General features: G+C 34.0%; 1 protein-coding gene across 1 annotated transcript in view; it reads right to left on the reverse strand.

The window, feature by feature from the left end:
• The window catches only part of LOC106664030 (pro-resilin), a 31,231-nt gene extending 17,366 nt beyond the window's left edge, over positions 1-13,865 (reverse strand). The window contains exon 1 of the mRNA XM_014389389.2: positions 13,813-13,865. Coding sequence (XP_014244875.1) covers positions 13,813-13,824 — 12 coding nt within the window. The 5' untranslated portion in view covers positions 13,825-13,865. The remainder of the gene's footprint in view (positions 1-13,812) is intronic.
• Positions 13,866-14,378: the final 513 nt, after the last annotated feature.

Here is a 14,378-nt window from a genome sequence, read left to right on the forward strand (position 1 = left end):
TTAGTTGAGATAAAAAAGTCAGTGTCACGAGTGGGATTCCAACCCACGACCTTCGGCTTAATACGCCGCTACTCTACCACTTGAGCTATCGTGAACTCGATCCACTCAGACACTAACTTCCCATCTCAACCCCACCTTTTGAATTATCCCTCCTTTTTTCCATTTTTAATTTAATTTTAATTATAAAAATGAGAATTATGTTTTATATAACAAGCTAGAGGTAAAGTTGTAATAACCAGTTTATAATCTTTATATTACATCAAACTTTTACAAGGAAATTAGACCGGCAAAGGCAATTTCCTATAGGTTCTTCTCCCAGACTTCCCGTTTATGTCCGGTGATTTGTCTCACTGTCTTTTCTCCTCAATTTCAAATCGCAAGGACGTCCCGTCGCGAAAATTGTTTAAAATGTAAACCGTCTATACAAAAGGGCCGGAAGTACTTCTGACGGGTGAAGAGGCTGTTAAAATTTAACGCCTAATTTTCTCTTGATGGGACAGCGATAAGCGGCGACTTTATAACTTAATTCCGAGTTGTTTGATTACAGAAGGTAAAGATAATGGCCGTAACACCTTGTAAATTCGCTAATTATAACGGCCCGGAGAACAAAGTCATCTATTCTTGACAGACACAATAAAACATTTGAAAATAAAAAACTAGCAGCACTAATTGGATCAAATTAATACAGCTTTGTGTAAGTCTTTAAAATAGACCTGGTTAATAGTTAATTATTCAATAAAAAGCTTTGATATGCTTTTTATGAATGTAAAAATTACGCTATGATAAATAGTCGTATGATTGCACATCGAAATTTTTTTTTCAAAGATTGTAACGTTTCAATCAATTATATTTTTTATTTGAAGTCTTGCTTTAGATAAAAAAATTATTGCCACGAGCGGGATTCGAACCCAGGACCTTCGGCTCCGAGTGGATCGAAGATCGATAGCTAAAGTGGTTTGAGCAGCGGTGTGTTGAGACGAAGGTCGTAAGTTCGAATCCCGCTCGTCACATTAATTTTTTTATCCAATCAAGACGTTAGACAGAAAGTATAAATATTTGATATGATTAAATAGGTCAATTATGATCTTATAGGGATTATTCTATCGAGAAGACTTAATATTGTTTAAAAAAATTCAATTATTAAATTTTAAGATTAGGAATCGTATGGATAGACTTGTTATGAGATAAAAATTGCAGGAATTGTCGGAAGTAATATAATTTCGGTGCATATAAAAGGGAAATTGCTGCGTTACCGCTTCTTACGGGAAAGATCCGAGCCGGAAACAAATCCGACGTCGGCGGCTCTTCATAATTTCACGTCTAATTTCTCACGGCAGTGCTGCCGAGGAGATGTCAATGGGCGATAGCCGGCACTTTCACTAGAACGGGCCAAGTCCTCGAGGCACTTGACTATAAAAAGGCTGCTTGAACAGGAGGAGCAGGAAAGTGAAGAGAGGGCTATCAAGTCCCGTTAGGCCCAAGGTCCCATGCTCTTCTTTCGTCCGAGGACGGGTTCCGCTCCCGTGGGCTTTTTCCTCGGATGTTAGAGCCGCTTTTGAAATTTTCTTGGGATTTTCTTAATAAAACGATACAAAATAGATACAACTTCAAATTAAGAAGACCCATTCAGATATTATTTAATTAAAGTATTGCCTCAGCGACCAAATCAACTGTGACCTTGTGGAAGAAGTTCAGCAACTTTTTAATAACATTTATAATCATAAAATCAGTTTTATATACAGGGTGTCGTTTTTAGATGGCCCAACTGAATTTCTCTTGAACCAATGATGCTATAAAAAAAATAAGTGTTTAATATGTTTTAGTTTAGTTTCAATTTTTTTCCTTTTTTTGGGAAAAATTATACATGCTACATCAAGCCCAGTTCAACTTGAAAATTTCAGACCGTATACATCCTGACACATAATTTTAAAGGATTTTTTTTGTGCTGAAAACAATGATGCGTTTGGATTTTAAATGGGTCAAAAAATGGCAAAAGTTTTGGCAAAAAGTATGAATTAAAAAATCAGTCATTTGGTTTGCTATTTATTAACCACCAAGATGCAAAAATTTTCTTTTTTTAATCACTCTTCACCGGTGCTCAGGGCGATAGCCAGGGGAGATGGATTGAAAAGCATTTTCCATCCTCTATAATTTTGCTCCAAAAAAGGTGAATTTTTGTTTGTTTTTTGATAACGTCATTGGTTCAAGGGAAATTCAGCTCAAATTTTTAAGTACCAAATGAACTTTCTTATTAGTTTGATTGTTTCAAGTGAGAGCTATATTTAGTAAACAACGGAAACTAAAAAAAAATTCTAGGTCCATACTTCATTTTTGTAATACTACAAATTCAAGAATTTTTTTTTGTACCGTTCAATATTTGTTAATTTGCCAAAGGTAGTTCACAGGGTTGGGAAGAAAGACTGGAAGGTCCATGTTAAGCAAAGCAATGTGTAATTTATTTGAAAATATCTGTTCTTTTGTGACCGATTGTTCAATAATGTGTTGAAGTAGTAAGGAGCGATCAGGAATGAAGTATTTTAGAAAAACACCTTTTACATTTTTTTGTGACGATGTTTCGACCTTTATTCGAGTCATCTTCAGAGCATTAAGTAACCCGAATAAAGGTCGAAACATCTGCACAAAAAAATGTAAAAGGTGTTTTTCTAAAATACTTCATTCCTGATCTCTCCTCACTAATACAACAAATTACTTGAAAATGTTTGAGGTTGGCTTTTTGAAAGTCGAAGTCAACTATTGCACACATATTTTTAAATATTTTTCAGGAAGGTTTGTTTAATGTTTTAACTTTTACTCCTAAATAAATAACTTTCAGAATAGGTTTTGAATGATTTGATGAAATTCCAACTTTCTTGCATAATATTGAAACTCTCACTGAAATGTTTCCAAGTTAGATGCTTTATTTCATGGTTTTAGGTAAAATTTTTGTAAGTTTTAAGAGAACTGATATGCCATGCATAACCCGGAATAGCTTTAATCAAATAATTTTAAAGTTTATAGGCCAGTTTCTCGATTATTCCCAGATCACTCGTCCAGGAGATTTTATGAAATGTATTTTGTCTAGTTTATGTGAACCTAGCAGACTAACAGCTTTCTCAGAGAGGGTTGCTTTCATGAAGAAAGTTCGAGTACTGTTCTTGAATGCTCAGACACCATTGAATATTACTATTTTTCTCAGTTCAATATATAGTATTAAAGACGGCTTATTTCCAGGTCCTATGGAAATATTTATAAGTTTCGAGTCAACTATCATGTGATATGCCATGAACTAACTTAGATTACAAGGCTTTTTGCGAGTTTCTAGATTAGTTATGGGTTACATTTTACAAAAGGAATTCCAAGTTTAGTTTTTCAAGTTCTATAAGGTCAATAAAATCTATGATGTCAGAGAGAGCTGTCTGTAATTGGCAAACTGTAGTATCTTTATCTATAAAAAAAGTCTTTCATAAAGATTCTATGTATGTCACATTTTTTTCAGGTTCCATAGGTTCAATAAAATCTACGAAAGATGTCACAGAGGGCTGTTTGTAATTGGCCAACTCTAGTATATTTTATATATAAAAAAGTGGTTCATAAAGGTTCTTGTATGCTACCTTTTTTTCAAGTTCCATAGGTTCNTATATTTTTTTAGATTCGTAAGGTGTAATAAAATCTGTGCAAGATGTCACAGAAAAGTTTTCGTAATTGGCCAACCTTAGTATTTTTTATCTATAAAAAAGTATTTCATAAAGGTTTCTGTATGTTACAGTTCTATTAAACATTTTTTTTCTTTCAGGAGTGTGAACACAATTAGTCCTTAAAGCAAAGTTCTAGGTGAACTTTACAATTTATTACATATTTTCTTTCGGGAGATTGATCTAAATAATTTTTTTCTGTTTTATGCTAACGTAGCATTTTTGCCTTTCATGGAGATAGTTGCTGTAATTAAGAAAGTTTGAGGGCTGTTCTTGGACGTTTCCTTATTTTCCTTACTCCTTCACCCAATCCCTAAAACCAAAAAATAACCCACCACTTTAAGAATTCCTACCGTCCCGTCAGATGCCAATTCTTATAATCCCCTTGAAAAAAATACTTTGTAAGCAAATACTCCCCTTCTTCGAATATTTGAATATAATTCCCGACCGTCGATTTTGAATTAGGCGTCACGATTTCACTATACGTCGATGAACAGAAGGAATGCTACTCAGGGGTCGAACAACTACCCTCTACAGACTTTCTCATCCTCAACTTTAGAATATGGTTCGAATCTTTTCACTCTCGTTTTTACTGGGCGTCCTCAGTCAGTTATTGTACTTCTACCCATTCCGACGCTACTATATTTAACCCTCACCTCCGACTTATTATAGGTTATTGGACCATCCACACCTATGTGGTCATCAACAATGGTTGAAAAACTGGCGAACCAAACACAAGAAAACAAAATTCCTAAACATAACCTTAAACCTTCGTCACATGATTCTACCTTCAATCTATTCTAATGTAACCTTCGTACCGAAAACGCCATCAGCCTGCCTGGACAAGCTACAGACCTAGAATACCCATACAAGACTCAAAAGGACAGCTGAACTGACGGTACAGATTATTTAGAAGGCTACAACAGAACATATCTAAACTCTCCCTTGACAATACAATGTACTGTTTTGTATTACAAAACATATCTATGACCAATTTGAAAAGAAAGAAAAAAAAACACAGAGTACTTCTTGAAACTTATGGTTCAAATTTAGTGAATTTCCGAAATGATAGTGGAATAAGATCTAAAGCAGTCCATTCTATATTGGAATTTAATGTAATTGAAAGTCTTTCTAGTATAAATAAATTTACTATAAATATAAAATAATTTATTAGTGTGTGGTGATTAGTGACCGTTATCGATAATTGTTCAGAAATCGTGAGATGCGGTCTGGTGTGATGTAGGTATCAGAAAAAACATTTTCTTTATCGTGCCAACGTTTCGATTTTTATTGAGATCATCTTCAGCGCTCAAAGTGTTTGTCTTCTGTGTAATTGTGCCATTCTTGCGTGTCGTGTTGGGAGTGCTCTCTGAAGATGGTCTCAATAAAGATCGAAACGTTGGCACGATAAAGAAAATGTTTTTCTGAAATCTACATCACACCAGAACGCATCTTACGATTTCTGAATAATGTATTAGGTTTCGTGGTCCGATTGACCAAAATGAATTTTGAAAAATGGCAAAAAAGGAGGGAAAATTCAAAAAGGTGGGGTTGAGATGGGAAATTAGTGTCAGAGTGGATCCAAGTCACGATCGCTCAAGTGGTAGAGCAGTGGCGTATTTAGCCGAAGATCGTGGGTTCGAATCCCGTTGTGACACTGACTTTTTTATCGCAACCAAAAGATTAATTAATTTTCTAAATAATATTTAAGACGGTTACAGAGGCAATTTTTTTGCGTGAATCAAAGCCAGAATAATTATTTACATGAAATAATTAACGATAAGAAAATAATTGTAAAGACGGTTGAGTCATCGTTAAACTTCTTAGACCTGGATTTTTTTTTTCACACGACCTGTTGTTCCAAATTATTTTTTAAATAGCGCCGTAAGCCTTTTCTTTTTGTTTGTAATTAGTGCGCGGATAATGCTCCCGGGAAATTTCCGAAGTTACGCCGACCAATTAGAAGTTTAGGAAGGGACTTGTAACTTTGTAAGACGCAAATTGGCGATTCGGCCTCTCTTGTAATTATTTTCCAACCCCTCGCTGTAAAAATATTCTTATGTTTCAACTATTAAAGAACAAAACTTGATAATACTCATCAAATTTCTATGATAAAAATAGAAAATTAAAAAAAAATATTATCAGGTTCGAAACGAATTTTTCTTTTTCACTGAATTTGTCAAACTAGTGCGTGGGGTTGTTTTCAATTATCGAACATTCACGTTATCTGTGGTGGTTAGTGACCGTTAATCGATAATTATTATTCAGAAATCGTGAGATGCGGTCTGGTGTGATGTAGGTTTCAGAAAACAATTTTCTTTATCGTGCCAACGTTTCGAGCTTTATTGAGATCATCTTCAGGGTTCAAAGTGTTTGTTTTGTTGAGTGCCGGCACACTCAACACGACACGCACGAATGGCACAATTACACAGAAGACAAACACTTTGAGCCCTGAAGATGATCTCAATAATGGCCTAAACGTTGGCACGATAAAGAAGTTTTTCTGAAACCTACATCACACCAGACAGCATCTCACGATTTCTGAATAATTAAATTCACGTTATCGTTGTTACTTTTTAACGAAAACACCTACACTTTCAGACTGACCCATTTAGGAAAGATTCTGCTTGTTAAACTCAACTTTCCACAAAAATAATTATCTCTTCCGATAAGATTATGTCCGTAATGTATAATGTAAGAATATATTATTAAAAATAAAGTTATACGAATTTTCAAAACGTATACATTAATTGCAAGGTCCTATATAATCAACAGTAATTGCATATTTATTTATTTGTCGTTAAATATATTTCTTGGCTTAAGAAACACAAAGAAAATAGAAAACAACCAAACAAGACAACAAGAAATAAGAACGTTCTTTTTTTTAACAACTGCTTCATATTTTTTAGATACGGACTCACATTTTCTGATTACTCTGAAGATTATTTCCGAAAAGGATTGTATGCAGATACGCTCGTGTTTTTCATTCCGAGGGGAAAAAGACGACGCGAAGTCGAGAGTAAACGCGCTTTGAAAAGATGCTTTCACTCAGGTGAAGCCAGAAATAGAAAACCGGCCAGTTTAATGGTTTGTTTTTCGAGCAGTTCGTTAAGAGATATTTTTATTATAGGTATTTTATTAATCTTATAAAGTTCACACAATAAAAGATATTGTTCAAAATTTAAATTTTAAGGAGAACCAGACTCCTGATAATTTTCGTCAAACATAAGAGATATAAAGAGAAATATTAAGAGAGGTATATGCATATATACGAGAGAAGGAGAAGGAGAGAGAGAGAGAGAGAGAGAGAGAGAGAGAGAGAGAGAGAGAGAGAAATAATCATTGAGGACAATAAATAAAGAGATGGAAATTATATATATTTATATAAAATGAAAAATAAAAATTATGATAATTGGTAGAGAAATAGATGAACAATCAGACAGAAATATAGGTGAATAGAAACAGGGATAAAGGAATTTGTACTGATCTAGTTTTGTAAAGAGAAAAATATACTTGTAGTATGTTTTTTTTTCAATTTTCTCCAGTAGTGCAATATACAGGATGTCCTTTTTATATGGCCGAATTTCTCTTGAACCAATGACGGTATCAAAAAAGGGTTTAATATTTTTTATTCTATTTTTAAAATATTATTTAGAAATCGTGAGGTGCGATATGGTGTGATGTAGGTTTCAGAAAAATTTTTTCTTTATCGTGCCAACGTTTCGATCTTTATTGAGATCATCTTCAGGGCCTGGGATTTACAAACATTGTTTAAATTTAGCAAATACATGTAGGCTGTGGAAAAAAGTGAATTTGTACAATGCAAAAAATATATTTTTTATATTCACTAATTTAGTGGTCCGCTTTACCAATTAATATATTACAATTAATTAAGGTTTTTAGTTGAGATAAAAAGTCAATGGCACGAGCGGGATTCGAACCCACGATCTTCGGCTAGATACGCCGCTGCTCTACCACTTGAGCTATCGTGACCTCGATCCACTTGAACACTAACTTCCCATCTCAACCCCACTCGAATCCCGCTCGTGCCATTGACTTTTTTATCTCAACTAAAAACCTTAATTAATTGTAATATATTTTTTATATTCAATCAAAGTATTTCTACTCTCTCAAAGTGTTTGTTTTCTGCGTAATTGTGCCTGTACCTACATCACACCTACATCTCACGATTTCTGAATAATCATCGACTAACGGTCACTAATCATCAGACACACTATTTTTAAATGTTTACCTTTTTTGGAGGAAAATTGTACAGGTTACTTCAGGCCCAATTCGACTTCAAAATTTTAAAAACATCCTGACACATCATTTTAAAGGATTTTTTACGCTGAAACAATGGTGCAATCGGATTTTAAATTGGTCAAAGATGGCAAAAGGTTTGGCAAAAGTTTGAAGAAAAGGTCATTTGGTTTTGGTAATTTATTAACTACATTTCATGTTCGAACTTTTTTCCTTGTATAAAGATGCACAAGGTTTGCTCTTTTTAACCACTCTTCACCGGTGCTCAGAGCGGTAGAGTCGAGGAAGATGGATTGACAAGCAATTTTCTATTCTTTCCCGCAGTACTTCACCTGAGGTTGACACTGTTTTTTAAATGGCCCCACAGAAAATAGTCAAGTGGATTTAAATCGGGTGAACGAGGTGTGACGTCTCACCTGCAAAAAATTGTGTTCGGGGCATCCATCAAACTGGACAATCATTCTTTTCGTTGTTGCAAAAGAACATCATCAATAGTGTTCGTAACATTTCCAACAAAAAATTGAGGAATTGACCACAATTGAAATTATTTTCGAAGAAATAAGGCCCAATTATTTTATTTCCGAGAAGTCCGCACCAAACGTTGATACTGCGAACCACTTGATGATGACAAGAGGACGGAATTCTCGGATTTGCCTCTGCCCACGTTCTAAAATTCCAACGGTTTAGTATGTCATTAGAGGTGAACTTGGATTCATCAGTCCATAGGATGTATGGAAGAACGTCTTCTTCAGATTTCCAAATAAACATTTGTGCAAGGAACGTTAGAGCCCTGTCATAATCGAAGTCCCGAAGTCCCTGAACAAGATGAGAGCAAGTTTCTTGGTGACGGAACAGCTACTGATCTGTAACTCCTCATATTGCCAACAACACGAATAAACGTTTTATGTTGACTCTGGGGCTATCTGGGAATTTTGGAAGTACAATTCTGATGCTGACGCGCAATTGTGGATTGGTAAAATTAACTCTTAGCTTTATTTTGAATGGAATTCTAAATTTATCGAATAGGTACTACTTCCAAATTTATTTACTTCCAGGACTTGAGATTTGCTTCATAGGGCGAGTTTGACGAACAATGACAGAATGTAAACAATAATGGCAATTACAATTAATTAAGGTTTTTAGTTGAGATGAAAAAAAGTCAATGGCACGAGCGGGATTCGAACCCACGATCTTCGGCTAGATACGCCGCTGTTCTACCACCTGAGCTATCGTGACCTCGATCCACTCGGACATCAACCTCCTATCTCAACCCCACCTTATGAGTTTTCCCTCCTTTTTGCCATTTTTCACTCATAAGGTGGGGTTGAGATAGGAGGTTGATGTCCGAGTGGATCGAGGTCACGATAGCTCAAGTGGTAGAACAGCGGCGTATCTAGCCGAAGAGCGTGGGTTCGAATCCCGCTCGTGCCATTGACTTTTGTTCATCTCAACTAAAAACCTTAATTAATTGTAATGATTTAATTGGTCAAGCGGACCACGAAATTAGTGAAAATAATGGCAATTTTTCAAACATTTTGCCATAACTTTGTCATTTTTTGACCGTTTTGAAATCCTATTGCACCATTGTTTTCACCGTAAAAAAACTTTTAAAATCCTGTGTCAGGATGATTAGGGTCGTATTTGAAATTTTGAAGTTGAAGTGGGCTTGAGGTAACCTGTATAATCTTTCTCCAAAAAAGGCAAAAATAGGAAACTAGACTAAAAAATATTAAACTCTTGCTTGCTCAAAGAGAATTGCTCAAAAGAAATTCTCTCGGACTACCCAAAAAGACTAGACTACACCCTGTATAAGACTACCAATGACAATTAAATTGCCAATTATTTGCGTGGTGAATAAAGGTATTGTTCTGGGGTCACTGTGCATACAATTGTATTCGTTTTTGAAAATTAAAAAAAATATTGTACACAGGAAAGGTTGAAAGAGTGAGGTAAAGGAAGAGGCAAAGGAGAATGAGAGAGAGCAAGCGAGCAAGACTGGTAGGAAGGGAGAGAGAAAAAGAGAGAGATAGAGAGAGAAGAGAGATACATAGAAAAACAAAATTGATACAAAAAGACAGATCGGAAGAACGGACGAGCAATGCAAACACTTTACATATATTTTTTCACATTATTCTCAAATAAAATTCCATGTCTAAGCCGGGATTCGATCCCCGAACCTCTAGCGTGGCAAAAACGAATCGGAAGCCTCAACCTCTCGGCCACCGTGAATATTAGAGAGGTGAATGATAGTTTAAGATAGTTAAAACAGAATGAATAGAAAAGAAATTCAGCCAAGCAATTTTTGAATGGCTAACATTCACAGTTGAGTGAATGTTAAAGAAGAGATGGAATGAGAAAAATATCTATTAAGAATGATAAATAAACAGATAAATTTACACAGACAAAATAAAAAAGAAAAAGAAAGAATAGAACAGCTAGTATGCTTTGTCTAGCACATTTTTCAGCTTCTCATTACAACTAACGAATTTGAAAAAAAAGAAGTTATTTTAGACCTCTTAATTATATGCTTACTATCTAATTTTTGTAAATTTAATAATAAATTTTATGAAATGAAAGCAAGCCTGTTAACAATCGGGCATTCTCCAATTTGTGCTAAAATAGTCAGCATTAATTTTGAAAACATCTTTTCAAATCAAATAACAAGTTAATTGAACCTGTCCTATTTTGGAAACGGTATGCAGGCGATGTATATGGTCGGGAACTTTAGATGATCTAAAAGAATTCTTCTAATTAATTAATTCTTTACACCCTAGCATAAATTTTACATTGGACATAAATAAATTGTTTAAAACTTTTAGAATTAAAACTTCCATAATAAATAACCTAATTGAAATAGTCATATATATAGAAACCCACAACTGCAGAGACTATGATTCAACCAGATTTTTTTCACCCTTTGACCCACTAAGCTGCTGGATTCATTTGTCTCAGAGAATATATGTTGAAACTCCCATTAACACCTGCTAATTATTACAAAATGGCAAAAATGAGAGGAAATTCAAAAGGTGGGGTTGAGATGGGAAGTTAGTGCCCGAGTGGATCGAGGTCAGGATAGCTCAAGTGGTAGAGCAGCGGCGTATCTAGCCGAAGATCGTGGGTTCGAATCCCGCTCGTGACTCTGACTTTTTTATCTCAACTAAAAACCTTAACTAATTGAAAGGCATTAATTGTTCTAGCGGACCACGAAAACTAGTGAATAAAAAATAATAACAAACAATTAGAACCTAAGCTAAAAACAATGGATGTCAAGAAATATTTATCGATTGTTAGTACAATAAAAAGAATAAAAGATTAAGTTTAAAAGAAGCAAGAATCGGACTCATCAAAAAATGAATCATGATTTTCATTGCTTGCCATAAATTGAGAGAGAGAGACAGACAGATAGACAGACGGAGACTAAAAAGACCATGTCCTACAAATCTAAACAATGACAAAGACAGCGAGAGAAAATAAAAAATAGAATGTTTTCTCATGGAGCTCTATCAAGTTTTGCTTACTTATTGTTGTTTAATTGCCATAAAATTTATTGTATATTTTTCACATTATTAAAAATTATTGTATTTAGGTTGACAATTTAAACACTATTCTAAAGAAATTTTAAAAATTGTATATTTGAAAAATTACTGAGAGATATATCGATGGAAAGTGAGAGGAAAATATAGGGAGATAGATAGAAAGAGAGAGAAATGTTGAATGCCATAAAGAGAGAGAGAGAGAGAGAGAGAGAGAGAGAGAGTGAGTGAGACAGACAAACAGAGACTAAAGAGATCATTTCCTACAAATCTAAACAATGACAATGACAGCGAGATTAAATAAAATAATAGAGTGTTTGTCTGCTATCAGCAGGTAGTTTCTCCAATTTATGTATTTTTTTGCTTGTTATTGTTATTTACGTGCCATAAAATTTATTGTATATTTTCCACATTTTTAAAAATTATTTTATTTCGGTTTAACATTCAAACACTATGACAAAGAAATTTGAAAAATTACAAGTAGGCATTAGGCATATCGCGAATAATAGTTGTATAGTAAGAGAAGAATATAAGGAGATAAATAGAAACAGAGAGAAATATTGAATGAGAGATAAAGAGAAAGAGCGAGAATGAAAGAGAGAGAAAGAGAGAGGAGAGAGAGAGAGAGAGAGAGAGTGTGAGACCGACAGACAGAGACTAAAGAGACCATTTCCTACAAATCTAAACAATGACAATGACAGCGAGAGTAAATAAAATAATAGAGTGTTTGTCTGCTCATGTAATTCTATCAGCAGGTAGTTTCTGCAATCTATGTATTTTTGCTTGTTTATTGTTGTTTACGTGCCATAAAATTTATTGTATATTTCCCCATTTTTAAAAATATTTTATTTCGGTTTAAGATTCAAACACTATGACAAATAAATTTGAAAAATTACAAGTAGGCATATCGAAGAATACATGGATAGTCAGAGGAAAATTTAGTGAGATAAATAGAAACAGAGAGAAATATTGAATGCGGGAGAGAGAGAGAGAAATTAGTAAGAGATAGAGTTGATTATATAGAAGAGAGAATAAAATTATAAAATTGATAGAAAAAGAGAAAGAAAGATAAACAAATAGACAGGAAAATAAATGAATCGGTGGGTAGATAGAGAGAAAAATATGAAAATGATAACGACGGTGAGAGTAAATTAAAAAAAGAGTGTTTGTCTACTCATAGAGCCTTATCAGCTGGTAGTTTCTCCAATCTACGTATGTTTTGCTTACTTCCTTGTTTGTTTACTTGCCATAAAAGTTATTGTATATTTTCCGTACTTTTAACAATTATTTTATTTAGGTTTAACATTCAAACACTATAGCGCAGAAATTTTTAAAATTGGATATTTGAAAAATTACAGATAGATATATCGAAGGAAAGTCAGAGGAAAATATAGCGGGAAAGATAGAAACAGAGAGAAATGTTGATTGCCATAAAGAGAAAGAGAGAGAGAGAGAGAGAGAGAGAGAGAGAGAGGAGAAAGAGGAGACTAAAGAAACGATGTCTTACCAGTCTAAAAAATGACAATGACAGCGACAGTAAATTAAAAAAAGACTGCTTGTCTGCTCATGGAGCTCTATCAGCAGGTAGTTTCTCCAATCTATGTACCTTTTGTTATTTTTTGTTGTTAACTTGCCATGAAATTTATCGTATATTTTCCAAATTTTTAAAACTGATTTTATTTTGGTTTAAGGAAACAGAGAACGATTTTGAATGTGAAAAGGACCAATAGAGTGAGAGAGATAAATAGATAGAGAGACTAAAGAGACGATATCATAAAGATCTAAATAACGACACTGACAGCGAGAGTAAATAAAAATATCGTAATATGTGTAGAGTGTCTGTCAGTAACTTGTTTCTCGATTCCATGCACCTTTTGCTTATTTTTTGTTGTTAACTTACCATAAGATTTAATGTTGATTTTCCATATTGTTAAAAATAATTTTGTTTCCGTTTAACGTTCAATCACTGCAGTAGATAACATTGGGAAATTTAGAAAAAAATTACTTGCGATACGAAGACATTGAATGCAAAATAAATAAAAGTTAATTTTTATAAATAATACATATCATCTTTGAAGTATTAGATGATATGGAATATAGTAAAAAAGTACTTTTTGTTTTTATTTGTGTTTGATAAATATAAAAAAAATATCATGTTTAAAAATCAAAGTTAATAAAGCATAATCCGTTGGATTTACCAGTCGTCCAATTTCACAGTCTTTCAACAAAAGGAGTCGATTTGTCAATAGGCTACGCTTTCAAAATTAAGAAAAAAAAATCCTCTCTTCAATTTCCTTAGCCGATGGTTGAATATTCTCGTCACTTACTGTTAAATTCATAATGGAGACGACGATGCGATATCACGTGCACTAGAAGGTACTCACAGATATGCGGGGAGGTGGGCTCCGGATGGTTATATACCTCGGGAGACGTCGAGGGTGGTAGAGGGGCGTCGCGGGCGGAGAGGGGAGCCTCCGGGGCAAAACAATTATTAATGATATAACAACAAATATTGTAAGAAAAATAATTTTTCGATTCATTTGCGCCTCCTTGGTGGAAGCAGTTGTTGCTTTTCTATATGTACGTACTAAACACAAAGCGCTTTTTTTGAGAATGAATTTCCTTAGACAATTTTCGATTCATAATTTTTAAATTCCACATTAAAAAACCCCAATTTTTAAAAATTATCATTCAACCAAACATACCACATATGCTCACATTCTCCAACTGCAATCAGTGTAAAGCTAAAAAATTCCATTATTCTGACATGCTTTAGATCTTATTCCACCATCAAATTGGAAATTCACTATGGCTAAAGTTTTTTCACTAATTTTTAGTACTGTAAGTAAATTGTGATATTTTTTCACTTGTGAAATATAAATAATAGTTTTAA

This window comes from Cimex lectularius, unplaced genomic scaffold, assembly GCF_000648675.2.
Source record: "Cimex lectularius strain Harlan isolate CLEC.00 unplaced genomic scaffold, Clec_2.1 scaffold26, whole genome shotgun sequence".
Classification (NCBI taxonomy): Eukaryota; Metazoa; Arthropoda; class Insecta; order Hemiptera; family Cimicidae; genus Cimex; species Cimex lectularius.